The sequence below is a fragment of the Ranitomeya imitator genome, chromosome 3 (genome assembly GCF_032444005.1).
Source record: "Ranitomeya imitator isolate aRanImi1 chromosome 3, aRanImi1.pri, whole genome shotgun sequence".
In the NCBI taxonomy this organism is placed as follows: domain Eukaryota; kingdom Metazoa; phylum Chordata; class Amphibia; order Anura; family Dendrobatidae; genus Ranitomeya; species Ranitomeya imitator.
Genome location: NC_091284.1, coordinates 397,275,128 through 397,294,450, shown reverse-complemented (window position 1 = coordinate 397,294,450; position 19,323 = coordinate 397,275,128). Strand labels below are relative to the sequence as shown.

Here is a 19,323-nt window from a genome sequence, read left to right as displayed (position 1 = left end):
AAATACTGACCAAATACTGATAGTGTGACCATAGCCTTATAGTATATAACTGTTGGAACCCAACTCTGATCCCCACTGTTAGGCTGCCGTCACACTAGCAGTATTTGGTCAGTATTTTACATCAGTATTTGTAAGCCAAAACCAGGAGTGGAACAAATAGAGGAAAAGTATAATAGAAACATATGCACCACTTCTGTATTTATCACCCACTCCTGGTTTTGGCTACAAATACTGATGTAAAATACTGACCAAATACTGCTAGTGTGACGGCAGCCTTATATGCAGATGCTTACTGTATAATACAGCTGGCATCTCCAGGTTATTATGCAGACTCTGCTCCTCAGCCTGCTCCATACACCTACACCTGGTGTGTGACGTACATATACGTCATATGTCAGGAATGTCTTAATTTGCCTGAAAATATGTAAGCCCGGGTATTTTTATGTATTTACAGTTGAATATATTTGAAGGTGTAATAACAATGATTTTTTAATCTGTAGATTCAATCATTTTTACATTGTCAACAGAAATCATAAGACAATAAACTACTAAAAAATATTTTCATGTTTTCATGTTTGGGTTTATTCTATTCATTAGAATAGAAATGAACATGTCCTTTTTCTCTGGAAGGTCATACTATTTTCAAAGTGGAGGGATCCCCTGCAGTTAGAACATCTGCTCTGGTGCGCCAGACAGGCCCATGCACTGAGGGAGCCCCTTAACATACTAGTTTATTACTTTAAATATTGTTATTGGGTTTTAAGAACATTGATACGAAAACAGAACATTCCAATTATGTTCAATGGTAACAATAAAAAAGTTATTGTTAAACATTAGAATATAAGTATAATCAGCTTGATGATGTATTAATATAAGCTCTCACATGAACCAAATAATTATATGTGTGCTAGAAGAATGTAAAGAAGAAAGGAGAGCGGAAAGAGAAAGCATGGGAAAGAAAAGGAGGTGGGGTACAAAAAAAAACACCACGACTTATTGAAACCAGCACTTCAGAGGAGACCACATCTTCTGCAACATTCTGTCTTAAGTATTATTTTCTGACAACCAGATTGCCAGATCATTCCCCTCACTGAATAATATACATGATGAGATTAAGACTTACTTCCATGTTTGCAAAAAGTGTTGAGCGAGTTTTGGGAATTGTTAAGTTTACACCTGTATTTTTGTGATCCAAGTTGATTGTCCAGGGAGAGAGGTCTCCTTCCAGTTTCACCAATGAAATATATATATTCCACAGACCTGAACAAGTCCACTGCTTACAGAAGAATCACAGTCTGATGGTATTTTTTTTAGATCGGGCAGAAAAGTCCCCACTTTATTCTTGGGACGACACAATATTTTAAAATGTATCCTAGTATCTTAGACCTCAACGTTCCCCATACAAACTTGCGAATAGCCTTGTGAAGATGGGAGGAAAAGGTTTGAGGAACGCAAACAGAAAGGGTCTGGAATATATAAAGAAGTTTGAACAAAATGTCAATTTTTATCACAACCCTTAACACACTTCATAAATTCTGTTTCAAAGAGGAACAACACAACACAAAAAAGAACATAGCATTGTAAACTGCACAGCGAAATTCTATTTTATGTAGGAATGTAAGGCAGTCTGTGTATGTATTAGTATTGAACAGTGAGGTTTTTTTTTGTGGACATTAACCAACCCAAAACTAATGTGTCGGTAATCAGAGAGGCCCGGCGCCTGCGCACTGCAGTATTTTGCTCTGCCCTCAACATGGCAAATCAGTGCGCCTGCGCAGGAGCCGCGACAGGAAGCAAAGAGGAGGACATCATCGCATGAAGATGGGAGGTGCTAGACCCGGACCACGACGCCCATCGGACCGGACCGCATCGGGACCGCCCCTGGGTGAGTAAATTCTAACTTGTTTTTCTTATCTTTCAGGTTACATCGGGGGCTTATGTACAGCATTACAGAATGCTGTAGATAAGCCCCTGATGGCGGTGGCCGCAGCTTATAGGACAAAAATGGGGTGACAGATTCCCTTTAAAATGTTAGTAACATTATGACAACAGAACGGTGAAACAAGCAGCAGCATAATCTGGAAAACATATTCAGAGCTAGTGCCAGGTTTTCCCCACTGAGAGCAAGAGTTCATCTAACTGGTCCAAACCTATATCTAAACGCCTTGGCCAAGAATGAAGCGGTGCTTGGTTATTGGTATGTTGCCCTGTTGTCTCAGCACAGTGAAAATCTTCTGGAGTTTATATTCATGCGTGTGACTCCGATGTGTTTGAGGGGAGTTGAAAGAGAGAAGGCAGCTCTTGGTGGGATGTCACAGAGTAGATCAGAGTCTTCATCGCAACCCTCTAGGTCGAAAGTAGCATCATCCAGCATTTCCTTATGCCTCTCACAGGTCTGCTCTATTTTAAACTGTGAAATCCGGGATCGTAATAACATAAGCTGTCTTGCCAGGAGGTGGTCTGAAGCCTGCATTTCCTGCTGTGTGAAACAAGAAAGTACACTTAGAAAATGATCAATACACCTAGTAAATAAGTGCACAGATGGAATAGTACATGCAAAAATGTAAAGAAATTCTATAAATCTTAACGGTACCAAACATAAAATGCTAGTAATAGAAAATGAAAAGGGAATTGACTAAAAGTTTTGATTCTCCCCAAAAAGCTGACTGCAGGGTGCGTGATTGCAGCCAGTGCTGTTTTTCTTTGAACCGCTCTGTCACTTTAAATCAAACATAGTTTAATTATCCAGCCGGAAACTAAAAGGAGAGTCGGGACTAGCCCAGTGCCGCTCCTGCCGGCCTCTCCCCACACTCCACTAGTTTATTGACAGTTCTCTCCCAATGTGCACATGGGAAAGATCTGTCAATCACCTAGAATGGCGTGGTGAGATGTCGGCCGGGGCGGCTCTGGATTAGTCTTGTATTCTCCCCATGCCACCAGGCTCTGATTCATGCTGCCTGTGGTTTGGGCAGCATGTATTGTCTGACAGGTTCCCTTTTGAGAGATCAGATGTTTTTTCACATCAAAAACATATACTTGACACGTGGATGATGGAAAAAAATGGATAAGAAATGGATTGCATAAAAGAAAGCAAATGTTGCTGACATGATTAGAAAACAGATGATAAAATTACACTAAAAGTACCGTCCACCCGTTCAATCTGTTAGACAGTCTATACTTATTTTAACTTCATCACATACCATATTGACAATGGTTTCTTTCCCTAACTATCATACGTCTTTCTGTATTTCTAAGAGTGAAAGCATGCATTGCAGATTGCATTGTGGATGTTGTGCTGGTTTTTCAAATTTGCAGAGTAATAAAATACCAGCAGTGTAGATGAGATGTAAAGAGGACCTTTCATCAAATTCTTCAAGTTGAACTGAACACGCAATGTAATAGTTGCTGCTAAGCCGAATTAAACTTTTTTTTTTTTAAAAGGGAACCTGTCACCAGGTTTGACCGATATGAGTTCCGGCCACCGCTTTTCAGGGCTGATATACAGCATAATGCTGTATATCTACCCCCAACCTGACCTAGAAGAACTGAAAAATAACTTTTATTATACTCATCTGCGGGGTGGTTCGGGCCGAGGGGTGTCGCTCTTCTTGGTCCGATGCCTCCCTTCTTCTTATGATCGCCGTCTTCCTTCTTGGTTTGTGTTGATGACACGTCCCTGCATCATTCACAGTCTGTTCGGCATCGTGCTCCTGCGCAGGCGTATTTATCTGTTGAGGGCAGAGCAAAGTACTGCAGTGCGCAGGTGCTGGGAAAAGTCAGAGAGGCCTGGCACCTGCACACTGCAGTACTTTGCTCTGCCCTCAACAGAGCAGAAAAAAACACCTGGGCAGGAGCACAATGCCGCACAGACTGTGTGGATGATGCAGGTACGTGTTGAAGCGATGGCCGGGGGACCACCATGGTGCAGGAAGACTACTGTACACAAGATGAGGTGCAAACAACAAAGGGTAGATTTATTGGAAGGCAAGGAATGAAGTGGATGAGGAAGATGCAAACAGGGGTATGCAATGGCAAAAGATAATTTACAAGAGTTATATTCTTTAGCTTGACCGTAAAATAGCACGGTGCTCCAACTGTTACAGACTCAATATATGTCACACAAGTAAATGCAAACAATAATCAAAGAATGATGCTACTCTACATATAACCTCCCTGGCCTTTACTAAGTAGGCCTCACGGCTGCCGTGTTCTGACTATTGAAGCCTACACTAGGCCCTGACATGTGCACAAAACAGGAACAAACTCATGGTGATGTTGGGGACTCAGATCCAGTCCCGGGGGCCCCCAACAGTCTAGTATGGCGGTGCGCACGGCTTTCTGTCTGCTCCGTGAAACGTGGTCTTCTCCTTGCTTCTGGGTCTCGGAGGTGCTCCTGGAAACTGTAAATCCCTTTCTCGGTATCTTCATGGCTCCTCGAACTAACACAGGACAGCCACCCTCGCTGCACCCGGAAAAGTCTGTCAAATCTCACAAGTCCACTCTGTTACAGGCTGTGGGTCCTCTCTTGCAGCTATATCAGGACACAGTTCTCCTCTCTTGCAGCTATTATCGCAAAGTTCTCTCTGCAGAAGCCTCAGCTCACACGCACTGTTCAGGCTCCAACCCTGCCATCTGCACAGTCCAATTCATTCACACAGTCTATTGCAGGGGAGAAGCAGAACATTCCATCCTGCCAGACAAGGGGGTGCAGTCTCTTAAAGTAACAGTGTGTTCCTTACTGTCCATAACAGTACCACCCTCCTACATGCCTCCCTTCTTAATGATGGTCGTCCTTGGCAATCACAGCATCAAGGTTAAAGTGTAATGAAGGAACGTGCAATGCAGAAACAGCACCTATAGAGGAGGCAACAAAGTTGTAAAACAGACAGAGTACACTGTTCTACATATTAGACTGGTGGAACCCCTGCATTAGACCTCTGGGATCTCCGAAGCTCTTGGCTGTCAGGCAAGGCTTGACTATCTTCCAGAGGAACACTTGCTGCAGGAGTTATTGTGGGCTCTTGTCTGGTCTCGTCCTCACGTGGCGGTACTGGTACATCCATGGGATTACCGTCTCTGTGCGGCTGAGGACCCCCTACTGTGTCAGGGATGGTCCATCACTCGATTTCACCATCAGGCATGACAGATTCAGGAAGTGGAGTAGCCCCTTCAGACGACAATGGCGTAGAACAGAACTCAGGCCGGCAGGGCCGCAGCATATTTCTGTGAAGTACTCTAGGGGCGGACGACAATGGCGTAGAACAGACCTCAGACCGGCAGGGCCGCAGCATATTTCTGTGAAGTACTCTAGGGGCGGACGCCCCATTCTCAATCTGCACCATGTAGACACACTCGCTCAATTAGCATACACTCACTCAATTACTCTGTAAGGCTGTACTTCTCATCTCTAACTTAGTTTTCCCTTGGGGTGTTTCTCTCTAATACTCGGCTGGAGCAGTAACTCTTGAGTTAGTTTGCGGCCCGTATGTTCTTTTTCTTGCAGCTGCTGACCCTCCAACCGCCGTATCATTTGTAATCGTTGCCGATGCTCTTTCACCCATGAGGTGACAGTTCGCTCCATCAGCTCCTCTGGCTGTTCCAAATTCAGCTCAATGATCTCTTGTCCAGCTCTTCCAAACAGCAGTAAATAAGGGGTATAACCCGTGGTGGAGTGGACCCGATTGTTGTAGGTCCAGACCAACTCTGGCAGGTAGTCTGGCCAACATGCCTTCTTATCCTCCTCCAACGTTCTCAGCATTTGAAGTAAGGTTCGGTAGAAGCTTTCACATGCTCCGTTAACTTGAGGGTGGTAAGGGGTGGTCCGGGACCGCTCATGCCATACATACGATACAGTTCTTCCATCACCTTGCCTTGGAAGCATGCGCCTTGGTCGGAGTGGATGCATTTTGGGCACCCATACACTTGGATGAAGTATTGACAGAACACTCGCGCCACCGATTCCGCAGTCTGATCTCTAGTCGGGGTGACTACTGCGAACTTAGAGAAATGATCGGTCATCACCAAACAGTACTGTAGCCCCCGAGCCGAGTGTCCCACGAGGAGATAGTCGATCATCAAGACTTCTAGTGGTGCCTTAGTTTGTATGGTCTGGATGGGTGCCCTGTGTGGTTCTCTTAATGAGGTCACATACTCGACATTGCCGGCAAACCTCTTCCACCATAGACTGTAACCATTGGTAGGTCTTTGTGGGGCCGAAGTGAGCTCCAAATTCGTGGGCTTCTTTAGCTACTTCTTGAGCCATTCTTCCTGGGATGACCACCTGCCACCTTACTTCCATATCTTTTGGCTGTTGTCTCTTACGATATAGCACTGACTCTCGCACTTCCAGTCTATCCTACTGGTGTAACACACTCTTCATTTCAGAGTCCAGATCATCTCTCTCTTTGCCAGGCTTCCGCTTCTGAGTTACCCACCATTTCATCTGTCTCAGCCCTTCGTCATCATCCTGAACATGTCCCCATTCCTCAGTGGTTCTCCTTAGGGACCGGGGTAATGCGCAGGCCTCCCTTCTGGACTGGGCCACAACCACTGGAGGCTTAAACTTACGAAAGTCTGGGGTTTCCTCCTCTTCGAGTTGCTCATCAAGATCCCCCGCTGGAGTCTCCATAGTCACTCTTGACAGCCCATCAGCATTTGCGTTTTCGGTAACAGAGCGATAACGGAGAGTAAAGTCAAGTTTGGCTAGGCGAGCCACCCACCGTTGTTCTAAGGCCCCCAATTTAGCATTCTCAAGGTGGGCCATGGGATTATTGTCTGTTCGAACTTGAATCTTGGTACCTGTCAGGAAGCCCACAAACTTCTCTGTCATGGCCCACACCAGGGCCAGGAGCTCTAACCGGAAAGGGCTGTAATTGTGAGGGTTTCTTTCGCTGTCTCGCAGGGACCTGCTGGCATACCTGATGACTCTCTCATGTCCACCCAGTATCTGAGAAAGTACTGCACCGAGTCCATGAAGGCTACCATCTGTGTACAACAGGAACGGTTGATCGAAATCTGCGTAGGCCAAAATCGGGGCTGAGGTAAGGGCATTCTTTATAGCCTGGAAGTCCTTATCTTGTCTCTGGGCCCAAGGGATGTACTGGGTCTTCAGCACTCCAGTGGTCCCCCTCAGCAGCTCATTGAGAGGACCCACCACCTTTGCAAAGTCTTTAACAAACCGGCGGTAGTACCCGGCGAGCCCCAGAAAGGCCTTGAGTTCTCTCACTGTTCGAGGGACTGGCCACTTCTAGATAGCAACCACTTTTTCTGGTGAGGATAGAACTCCATCTTGTGACACTATGTGGCCCAGGTACTCGATCTCTCTCTTGAAGAGGTGGCACTTCTTTGGCTTCACCTTCAGGTTATGAGCCTGCAGTCTTCCGAGTACCTGTCCAAGCCGGGCAAGGTGTTCTTCGAATGAGGCCGAAAACACAATGATGTCATCCAGATAGATCAGGGTAGCCTCAAAATTTAAGTCTCCCAAACACTTTTCCATCAGCCATTGAAATGTGCCCGGAGCATTGGAGAGCCCGAAGGGCATCCGGTTAAACTCGAACAGCCCCATAGGGAGGATGAAGGTGGTTTTCTCTTTGTCTTTCTCTGACATGGCTGCTTGCCAGTATCCGCTTGCTAGGTCCAGGGTGGAGAAGTACTTAGCTTTCACCAATGCTGTCAAGAATTCCTCGATGCGGGGCAACGGATACGAGTCTCGAACAGTGCAGGCATTGAGCTTCCTGTAATCTACACAGAACCGGATGGTCCCATCCTTTTTCTTGACGAACACCACCGGGGCTGCCCAAGAGCTCTGACTACTCTGCACCACTTCTGAATCCAGCATCTGCCTCAGTAATGTTTTCACCTCTTGATACATCTTGGGCGGGATCTGTCGGTATCGTTCTCGAATTGGACGAGCTTCCCCGGTCGGTATCTTATGCGTGATGGCTTCAGTACAGCCGAAATCCTCGGTGTGACAGGCGAATGTGGCCTGATTTTCCCACAGCATAGTTTCTATTGTTTGCACACGCTCAGGGCCCAGAGCCTTCACATCCACTTCCATTTGATCAAGGATCACCCGTCCAGTTCACTCCGGGGATGGTGTCTCTTCGACCCACGCAGCAACTACTAGGGTCCACCCCACACCTTCTTTCAGATATAAAGACACCTCCTTCTGACTCACCACTTCAGCCTTATGTAGGTACACCAGGGCCAGATCTGTCCCTCGTGGCAAGGTGACCTCCCCAGGGCCCACATTCAAAGCTCTTATGGGGACGTGTCCTCGCTGGACCACAGCTATCGTACGAGCTATCATGACTTCTTGGTCCACTCCTCCGCCTACCACGGGCTGAACAAAAACTTCCATCCGGTCAAGGTTGCGATGAGTCCCCACTGGAAGGTATACTATAGTTTTTTGCTCGGGAGGCAGGATTACAGGTTCTTTACCAAGAGCCCTGATGACCCCTACAGTCTGGTCCCCATTTGGTAAACATAATCTGATCGAGTTCACGTAGGATATTCAATCCCAGTACTACAGGCACATCTTCTTTGATAGGCTCAGGGACTAGCAGGATCCCTTTTCTCCCCACTTTTTGCCCACAGATACGAATATTCATCCACACGACCCCTGTGACCGGGATCGGTTGTTGGTTGGCAGCAAACAACTGGATCAATGTCTCTTTTTCTGGCATGGCCCGGGCCTGGAAATGCTGCCTGAAATACATTTCTGGCATCGTCGTAACTTGTGACCCGGCATCTATCAGACAATGCACTAGAACTCCCTCGAATTCAGCACATAGGATGGGACACCAAGCAATCAAGTGTTCGTTATGATATGGAGTGGCCTCTCTCCTCGCCTCCTCCACAGAGTGCCACACTACTGCAGGGGTTGGTAGTTTAACAGCAGCTTCCGCTGGCCTTGAGTATAGTTCCGATAGTCTCTGGCAAGGTGCCCCCATCCTCCTTTGATGCCTCCTCCTCGCCGGGGGGCACCTCGAGCCTGTCCTCATGCCCCCGATGCCTGATGGGAGGGGGCTTGCTCCCACTGATCCCGTATCGGTCGGACCGAAGAATGGTTGCATGAGTATGGTGGGTCAGACTGTTGTAGTTCCCCCACTCTTCCCTCTATCTGGGTCACTTTCTCTTGCACGTTGACAAGGGATTACTGCAAGTCTTGCACCACCTGGACCAGCACCTCCTGATGGTTTGGGTCTCTTCTGGTATTGGCGCCCTGGACACGCATCACCCCAGATGCGTAGCTCTCTTCTTTACTTCGGAACACTGTTTCCACCAGGATTTGAAGAAACATAAGAGCTGGATCTGCCCGGACCCGTTCTGACAGTGCTCGCTTCAAGGATGTGCTGTCCAGTCCCAGAATGAATTGCTCCCGAAGTATCCGGTCTTTAGAGCCAATGGCACCAAATCCATCCGCCTCCTTTCTCTGCACCTCCGCTAACACTTCTTGCAGTGCTGTTGCATACTGAGAAATTCCTTCTTCCCGCTGCAGCCTAGAGAAAAATTTTGCACAAATGTGTCTAGCGCTAGCAGTCTCGCCGTAGATCTATCCCAGGAACTTTACTAGCTCCTTCAGGGTACTGCGGGTGAGTTCTGGTTGTAGGCAGACGTTTCTACGGGCTTCTCCCTCTAGGGCAGTTAAAGCAATGTCCGCTTCAAGGTCTGGGCTGATGTTATAAATCTTCAGGGTGCTTTGCAGCCAGGACACCCAGTCGGAAAGTGGCATATTACTGCCGTCAAACTTTGATAGCACACTAAATATGGTGCCCATTGGCAGTGTCCTTGCAGGGGTTCCACCAATGCCCACAGCATCTCCATTAACATTAGCATTCCCGCCGTTCCTGTCTGCTGCCTCCATCTTGGTGACAGCGCCACTAGAAGCGATGGCCGGGGGACCACCATGGTGCAGGAAGACTACTGTACACAAGATGAGGTGCAAACAACAAAGGGTAGATTTATTGGAAGGCAAGGAATGAAGTGGATGAGGAAGATGCAAACAGGGGTATGCAATGGCAAAAGATAATTTACAAGAGTTATATTCTTTAGCTTGTCCGTAAAATAGCATGGTGCTCCAACTGTTACAGACTCGATATATGTCACACAAGTAAATGAAAACAATAATCAAAGAATGATGCTACTCTACATATAATCTCCCTGGCCTTTGCTAAGCAGGCCTCACGGCTGCCGTGTTCTGACTATTGAAGCCTACACTAGACCCTGGCATGTGCACAAAACAGGAACAAACTCACGGTGATGTTGGGGACTCAGATCCAGTCCCAGGGGCCCCCAACAGTCTAGTACAGTGGTGCGCATGGCTTTCTGTCAGCTCCAAGAAACGTGGTCTTCTCCTTGCTTCTGGGTCTTGGAGGTGCTCCTGGAAACTGTAGAAAGGGATTTCTCAGTATCTTCATGGCTCCTCGAACTAACACAGGACAGCCACCCTCGCTGCACCCGGAAAAGTCTGTCAAATCTCACAAGTTCACTCTGTTACAGGCTGTGGGTCCTCTCTTGCAGCTATATCAGGACACAGTTCTCCTCTCTTGCAGCTATCAGCACAAAGTTCTCTCTGCAGCAGCCTCAGCTCACACACGTTGTTCAGGCTCCACCCCTGCCATCTGCACAGTCCAGTTCATTCACACAGTCTATTGCAGGGGAGAAGCAGAACATTCTGTCCATAACAGCACCGCCCTCCTACAGTGTCAGCCACATGAACCAAGAAGGAGGGCGGCATCGCAAGAAGATGGGAGGCGCCGGACCAAGAAAAGTGACACCCCTCAGACTGGATTCCCCCGCAGGTGAATGTAATAAAAGCTATTTTTCAGTTCTTCTAGGTCGGGGTGGGAGTAGATATACAGCATTATAGAATGCTGTACATCAGCCCTGAAAGGCGGTGGCCGCATCTTATATCGGCAAAACCTGGTGACATGTTCCCTTTAATTATTATTTTGCCTCTCAATTGTGGAGATATTAGCAATCAAAGTATTTAACTCATAAAGTTATGTCTAAGTGGGTGTTATCATATAGTAATTCATGCAGGGAGAAGTACATGTCCCATTAAAAACACACAGATTCATTAGAAAGTTTGGATCGGAATATTGTAGATGTGCTATTTCCTGAAACAAGAGTAAGTATATGTCTAAAGAAGCCCCCTGTGGTCAGTGTGAAATTGTAAGAGTTCTCTTTTCTATTTTTACATTGTGATATGTACACTGCGTGCAGAATTATTAGGCAAGTTGTATTTTTGATCACATGATACTTTTTATACATGTTGTCCTACTCCAAGCTGTTCAGGCTTGAGAGCCAACTACCAATTAAGTAAATCAGGTGATGTGCATCTCTGTAATGAGGAGGGGTTTTGTCTAATGACATCAAAACCCTATATATGGTGTGCTTAATTATTAGGCAACTTCCTTTCCTTTGGCAAAATGGGTCAGAAGAGAGATTTGACGGGCTCTGAAAAGTCCAAAATTGTGAGATGTTTTGCAGAGGGATGCAGCAGTCTTGAAATTGCCAAACTTTTGAAGCTTGATCACCGAACAATCAAGCTTTTCATGGCCAATAGCCAACAGGGTTGCAAGAAGCGCGTTGGGCAAAAAAGGTGCAAAATAACTGCCCATGAATTGAGGAAAATCAAGCGTGAAGCTGCCAAGATGCCATTTGCCACCAGTTTTGCCATATTTCAGAGCTGCAACGTTACTGGAGTATCAAAAAGCACAAGGTGTGCGATACTCAGGGACATGGCCAAGGTAAGGAAGGCTGAAAAACAACCACCTTTGAACAAGAAACATAAGATAAAACGTCAAGACTGGGCCAAGAAATATCTTAAGACTGACTTTTCAAAGGTTTTATGGACTGATGAAATGAGCCAGATGGATGGGCCAGAGGCTGGATCAGTAAAGGGCAGAGAGCTCCACTCCGACTCAGACGCCAGCAAGGTGGAGGTGGGGTACTGGTATGGGCTGGGATCATCAAAGATGAACTTGTGGGACCTTTTCGGGTTGAGGATGGAGTGAAGCTCATCTCCCAGACATACTGCCAGTTTCTGGAAAGCAACTTCTTCAAGCAGTGGCAAAGGAAGAAGTCGGTATCGTTCAAGAAAAACATGATTTTCATGCAGGACAATGCTCCATCACATGCCTCCAACTACTCCACAGCGTGGCTGGCCAGTAAAGGTCTCAAAGAAGAAAAAAAAATGACATGGCCCCCTTGTTCACCTGATCTGAACCCCAGAGAGAACCTGTGGTCCCTCATAAAATGTGAGATCTACAGGGAGGGAAAACAGTACACCTCTCAGAACAGTGTCTGGGAGGCTGTGGTGGCTGCTGCACGCAATGTTAATAGTAAACAGATCAAGCAACTGACAGAATCTATGGATGGAAGGCTGCTGAGTGTCATCATAAAGAAAGGTGGCTATATTGGTCACTAATTTTTGGGGGGATTTTGTTTTTACATGTCAGAAATGTTTATTTCTATATTTTGTGCAGTTATATTGGTTTACCTGGTGAAAATAAACAAGTGAGATGTTAATATATTTGGTTTTTATTAAGCTGCCTAATAATTCTGCACAGTAATAGTTACCTGCACAAACAGATATTCTCCTAAGATAGCCAAATCTAAAAAAAACCACTCCAACTTCCAAAAATATTAAGCTTTGATATTTATGAGTCTTTTGGGTTGATTGAGAACATAGTTGTTGATCAATAATAAAAATAATCCTCTAAAATACAACTTGCCTAATAATTCTGCACGCAGTTTAAATAAAATGTCAAAAGTTTAAAAAAAAAAATATATGTAACAAAAAAATCTGATTTAAACAATAGTTTGTTTTCTGATGATAACTTCACATTAAGTTGGGGCTTGATCAACATTACTTTCCTACTGTTAGGCTAGGTTTACATTGCGTTAAGTGCAGTCCGTTCAGTGCATACGCTAACGGACTGCGTTAACGCAAGTGCCGAAAAAGATCGCGTTTATGCGATCACGCTAGCGCAGATGCTCTCTCTGTGCTAACGGTGACGGACCCAAAAACGCTACAGACTGCGTCCGAGGGTCCGTCACAGAATGACGGCACATCACTAACGCATGCCGATTATGAAATGTGTTAGCGATGTGCTACATAATGGCAGTCAATGGGTGCGCTAACGCATCCGTTACATAGCGTTAGTGCCGCTATGTAACGGATGCCGTTGCAGCGCCCCAGAGTCCTGGTTCGTTGCAGTTTTGTTATTCTTCCATCAGGGGGAGTGATGTTACGTCTGAAGGCAATGAAGGAGATCTTCTGTCCAGGTATCACTAACCACACAACACACTTCACACTCCAGCCACCAGGGGGGAGCAAAGGGTCTATTTACTAGGCCACTCCTCACAGTTAGGTAAAACTGGTAGTTGGAGGGAAAGTTAGAGAGTTCCTGGCTGGGGACCGAGACGGAAAGGTCTCCAGGTCGAGCTGGCTGGAGTGATCTCCAGTCAGATCCAGACTGCGGCCTGAGGAGGACGAGGGTCCACGGAGCTGCGCCTGCCCACGTGCGGCAGCATCCTAAGAAAGAGATATAGAAAAGAAGTGTATTGCAGTGAGTGAGAAACGAAGGCATAGCAACAAGTGGATACCAGAGAGGAGAGTGGCCGAGAGAAGCTGCATCCTTCTGGTGCACGATCCGGTAGCCGGAATACCGAGGGAGTAAGTGCTCTACGCCTTGCTTCAGAGACCGGCAGGGCAGGTAATTCCAAGTTGCCTGTCTGCCCTTTATACACAGGAGGCAAGGTGGCAACCTTAAAGAGGCCGGGGCGTGCTAGAGTCCCTAACCAAAGTCTCAAGTCACCGGTCATACGTGTTTTGTGCTATCCGACCACGGGGAACAGTGAGAGGAGTAACAACAGTGAGGACCTTATTGGAGCTTATGCAAGTAGGGACCTACTGTGTTACTGTGCGCATAGAAAAACTATTGAATTCCACCTGGATAAGGGGACTCTGGATTTGCCTTCAGACCGGTCGGACTCTGCCTACCTTGTGGTCCCTACCCTGGACTGTAGATGCTGAAGCCTTCAGTATAGGTAAAGAGACTGCAACCATCCACTATCCACCATTTACACTCTGGGAAGCCCTGGGGACACACTTCACCTGTTGGAAGGTATACCATCTAGCTGCCATAACATCACGCCAGCGGACCCCTAAGCAGCGTCAGTCACCCTGACCGAATACCACAGGCGACATCACGAACATTATCCCTTTAAAGACCTTTCCCCCACACCTTCAACGGACCTTCCGAGGGCCACCGTGACATCCCCAATGAGAACAGAAGGAGGGCCCGGATCCGAGTACCCCACAGCCCTTGGGGGCGCTCCACCGCCAGCGGACTGCACTTAACGCAATGTGAACCTAGCCTTAATGCATCATTATTACAAACCAAGAGCCATGTGTGGGCATAGAAAAGTAAAATATCATCATGTACTAGATATGTTTCTAGCTCATGTCTCGGAAGCAATAAGAAAAGAAAATCAAAACCAAAAAACAATATTGGTATCTTCTATGGCTTTTAAATAAACAGTGATAACATGTTTAACATTTTACTTCTGTAACAAAATCTGTGCCTTTAGTGGAATCAAAATAAAAACATATAATAAATCCTGTATATTATCTATGACATTTCCTTGCAGGGTATTTTGCTTCTGCTAAATGCATACTCAGGAAATCACCAGATATATACATTTAATCAAATACTGAAGGCTGTGTTTTCCTGTCGTATCTTTCAACCACAGAATTTTATGAAAAAAAAGGAGTTACTTATATTTTATGTGTTTGTTTGGTTTCTTTTTGCTGGATGAGCTATTCCATACTGTATATATGGCAAAAACCCTGCGGCATACCAAATTGGCTTCCGGGCTTTAAATGGAGGCAAAAAAAATGCAGTGTAAAGCCCCTCATGCGCAATAGATTAAAGTCAGCCAGAACTGAATGATATTGGCAGAATTGGATGACAATCTAATATATATGGAAGACTCCTGGTTCTCCCTAGCAGATGATTTGGGTGGAAAATAAGAGTAAAGGTTCCCATACACAATAGACTAATATAAACCCACCAGGCCACCAATATTGACGGGTTTGGCCCAAGATCTAATGTGTATGGGGGTATCGGCCAACTGATGGTCAGGAGAGATGTCGATCGGGCATGTCCAATTTCGGACTGATGAGCTCTTTGTTCTCACTAAGATAAGTTGCTGCCCAACGTATCAGTTGGTGGCTATTTGATAGGGAACATAGAAGTGCTAGGGAAAATAGTGAGCGCTCATGTGCATAAGGGCTGAGATGGCCATCGGATGAACGATCAGCCTTAGGCCTCTTTCACACTTGCGTCGTTTGGCCTCCGTCGCAATGCGTCGTTCTGTGCAAAAAACGCATCCTGTAAAGTTGCCCGCAGGCTGCGTTTTTTTGCCCATAGACTTGTATTGCCGACGGATCATGACGTATGGCCATACATCGCGTCTGTCGTGCACTGGATGCGTCGTGTTTTGGCGGACCATCGTATCGATAAAACGTTCAAGGGAACATTTTTTCGTACTCCGGATCCTGCGTTTCCAACTGCGCATGCGCGTCCGGAACTCCGCCTCCTCCTCCCCGGAACTTTACAATGGGCAGCGGATGTGTTGAAAAACTGCATCCTCTGCCCACGTTGTGCCGAATTTTCACAACGTCAGTCGGTACGTTGCGCCGACGCATTGTGACGGCCCCGTACCGACAGAAGTGTGAAAGAAGCCTTAGGCTGTTCAATTTTTTTAATTTAATTAAAGGGAATCTGTCACCTAATTTTTCGCATATAAGGTGCGGCCACCGCCATTAGGGGCTTATCTACAGCATTATAGAATGTAACCTGAAAGAAAAACAAATTAGATTATACTCACCCAGGGGAGGTCTGGTGCGGTCTGGGTCCGATGGTCGTTGCAGGTCCGGGTCTTCCCATCTACATATGATGTCATCATCCTCTTTGATCCCTGTCGCGGCTCCGGTGCAAGCGTATTGATTTGCCCTGTTGAGGGCAGCTTAAAGTACTATAGTGCGCAGGCGTCGGGAAAGGTCAGAGAGGCCCGGCGTCTGGCACTGCAGTACTTTACGCTGCCCTCAACAGTGCAGACAAAGTACGCCTGCGCAGGAGCCGCAACACGAAGCAAGGAGGATGACGACATCGCATGAAGATGGGAGGCACAGTAAGCACGCTACATTTTTTGAGGATTTCTAACACTACATATAAAGACACTTCCTATTTGCATCAAAATACTTCACTATAGGCACTAGTACGCTTTTGCTCACCAGTTACCTCACATTCATATGTGCCTACAGTATAGTCTGGTTTTCTTTTACTGTTCTGCTAAATGGTACTTGAGTATCTAACTCGGAAAAGATCCACAGAAAGTTAAAAGTGCTACATAGAAAAATATTAATGTACACACTAGAAGCAGTTTTAAAATTAATAATGATAAAAAAGTTTGTATTTAGAGCCATATTTATCTGTAGAAAAAAAAGGTCTACAGTTATTGTTGGTGGTAATGTACAAGTGATACATACAACCACAAAAAGATATACCCTTAAAATAACAAATATGAAACTTTATGAATACTGCTCCTAAACCGATTTTATACACTTTATTGAAAAATCACATTATTATTCATATCTGCTTGTATCTTGTTATGATGAGGCCAAGTTTTATAACTCTGTGGAGTAAAAGGTGTTTTCCACATCTTATCAGTGTCCGTAGACATGCATATTTTCTACTGTATATTAACAGTTTCGAGGTCATCTGCTTCTTGCATTTTCTTGGATATGAGAAAACCTCTTTTTGACCACATAACCTGCAATATGGTCACAGGGTCACAACTAGGCATTAGTTCACCCCTGGTTCAGTTTGCTGCCCTTGCCCTGTATTTCCAAGCCTCCCCCTCGCTCTAGACACCTGAGGCACGTGCCCCAGTAGCGCTCTTCCCCCATATGGATATTTTTACCTCACAGATTCTGGCTTTACCATTTACATGATGAATACTATCAGGTTTAGGGACTGTTATTATATTTACGCATGTCCAACTAAAAACCAAAACTAACTTACCAGTTCTTTTCTAAGCCATTGCAAAGCTTCATCTATGGAGCTGAAGCCACAAATGCTATTTTTCGGGGTGCTTTTCTCTTGACTGGATGAGGGTTTCTCTTGGACCACACTTCGATTTTTTGCCCATGGTCGTGCTTGTACTCTCTGTGTCCATTCTTGGTATGATGGTCGACGAGTCTGCAGCTTCAATCTGGCTGCCAAGGCTTTGACAGACTCTAAATCTGGAGAAATATCACTCTCCTCATCCTCACACAGCTCACTGAATATAACTGGGCTGAAAGACATGACTGTGCAAAACTACAACAGTCACAAGTAATATCAGGAAATTATGAGCCAAACTAAGATTAGATTATGCGCTTCAATAGGAAGGTGTGTTGTATCCAAAAGGTAGTGAAAACCTATGGGTTTGGGAAGATCCGTTAATCCAAGTAAACAAGGTCCTTGTGGCTCAGTGAAGTTCTCTGAGCAGAGGCTTCCTAATGCCTATTACTACACACTGTGTATTTTATGAGTCTTTATGATTTATTATTATGCCTGCAGGATCCTCCCATGTCTACAGGAAACTGCACCCAGTATCTAAGTTTATCCAATGTTCAGGAGAACAATAAAAGTGACTCCTGAAGATTAGCATGCAGAGGAAAAGTCATTAACACATTCATCATGAGTGATCTATATACAGATGACCCTCTGCCCCAGAACATACTAGGACGACTCAATAAAACAGGAAAAGGAAGGGTGGGTGTACTACAGAGCAGAACATTACATCCATACCATCATAACTGACCTCCTGTAGAATGGGCTGCAGAGGACATGGTGGTCTGTGCATTTCTACGCGTAAATATTACTCATCAACCATTACATAACCAACAGAGCATTGATTTATGTGAAAAGCTCATGTGCCTGCTCATCAAATATTATTAACTGCGTAATGTAATGACCATTATATGATCACACATTTATAAAACGTCTAATAAGCCCAAAAGACAAGAATGTTTCTTAAGAGGAAGCACCACCCCTAGGAGTAAGGAAGGTAGAGAGGTTAAAGCTATGTGTTCTGATCAAGGCTTCTAGTCTACAGTCTACATATATAATGTACATGAAACCGCTATTATAACATCCTGCCACAAGAAGATCAAACATCTTACAAGAGATGGTGCTCATAGTTACCGTTAAGCAAAGACAAAATGTAAAAAAAAAGATTCCCTTAGAAACAATCTAAAAATCTAATGACTTGTCTGCTATAAAGGAGCAGACAGGACAGAACTAATAGACAATGTTATGCCTAAAGTGGTGCGGAATCTGTTGGCCCTATAAACTGTAAATAAAATTATTATTATTATTAGAGTTTTAACAGGTGGTAGTAAAAATAAGATTTCTCTGTTTGGCGTTCTTCATATTCCTGAAGGTCTCAGGGAGGACTGATTCTCCTTACAGAGACAACAGTCAGCGTAGTTCTTATAATATCACTGTTTTATTGTTTTATCAGCAGGAGATTATCACTAGATGACTAGTAAATATGCTGCCATGTAGTCCAACCATGCCCCCACCACTGTTTGTCAGCTTTCTGCCTATGCACAGTACACACAGAAATCTGCCAATCAGTACTGTAGGCAGGTTATAAGGAGCTCAGAATTGAGACAACTTCTAGGTCTGCAGCAGATAAAACAGTTTTTAATCAAGACTGCATTTAGGAAAGTGACACACTACTGGAATAAGGGTCTCTGGCTCTACATCATGCTGCTCTCCGAAGAGGTAGTAAAATCCTGGTGACAGATTTGCTTTAACCCCTTCCCGACATGAGCAGTTGATTTGATATGCAAATGAGGCTGAAAAAAACTATTTGCAGATCTGAAGGCCCAGTCACTCCAGCTCTATTTCTTGCCCAGCGCTGCCTGCTCCTGCTTAACTGATAGTCTCTATGCTGGCTGACTTCAGGCAATGGAGTTAGTTAAGCAGGAGGAGTTACTGGGTTGGGAATAGAGCTGGAGTGACAGAGGCTTCAGATCTACAAATAGTTCTTCGGCCTAATTTGCATTTCAACTCATGCATAAACAAATAGCTTGGGGTGTGATTTCATGCTGACAGATTCCCTTTAAAGGGAACCTGTCAGCAGGATTTTGCTAAATAAACTACAGGCATTTTCAGGTTGGCGCTGTTATACTGATTAAAATGATACCTAGGGTGAAGAAATCTGCCTTGTGATTTTTGTGTAATCAGTGTTAGG

The 19,323-nt window shown here is 45.3% G+C and overlaps 1 protein-coding gene across 2 annotated transcripts; it reads right to left on the bottom strand.

Moving 5' to 3' along the window:
* Nucleotides 1-220: 220 nt before the first annotated feature.
* Nucleotides 221-17,590, bottom strand: FAM167B (family with sequence similarity 167 member B). 2 transcript variants are annotated; one of them, XM_069757033.1, is made up of 2 exons: nt 17,100-17,583; nt 221-2,476 (listed from the first exon to the last, which is right to left on the bottom strand). In XM_069757033.1, the coding sequence occupies exons 1-2, from the start codon at nt 17,382-17,384 to the stop codon at nt 2,216-2,218; spliced, it is 546 nt and encodes a 181-aa protein (XP_069613134.1). In that variant the 5' UTR covers nt 17,385-17,583; the 3' UTR covers nt 221-2,215. The 2 variants fall into 2 exon arrangements, with proteins under 2 accessions (XP_069613134.1, XP_069613133.1); XM_069757032.1 differs by having other exon boundaries at nt 231-2,479; nt 17,100-17,590.
* Between the last annotated feature and the right edge of the window lie 1,733 nt (nt 17,591-19,323).

What these genes read in the sequence shown, in the direction of transcription:
- FAM167B (XM_069757032.1), bottom strand. Translation starts at nt 17,384, where the DNA reads ATGTCTTTCAGCCCAGTTATATTCAGTGAGCTGTGTGAGGATGAGGAG. An exon ending in AATGGCTTAGAAAAGAACTG is followed by an intron (nt 2,480 to 17,099) that starts GTAAGTTAGTTT and finishes TGTTTCACACAG; the next exon opens with CAGGAAATGCAGGCTTCAGA.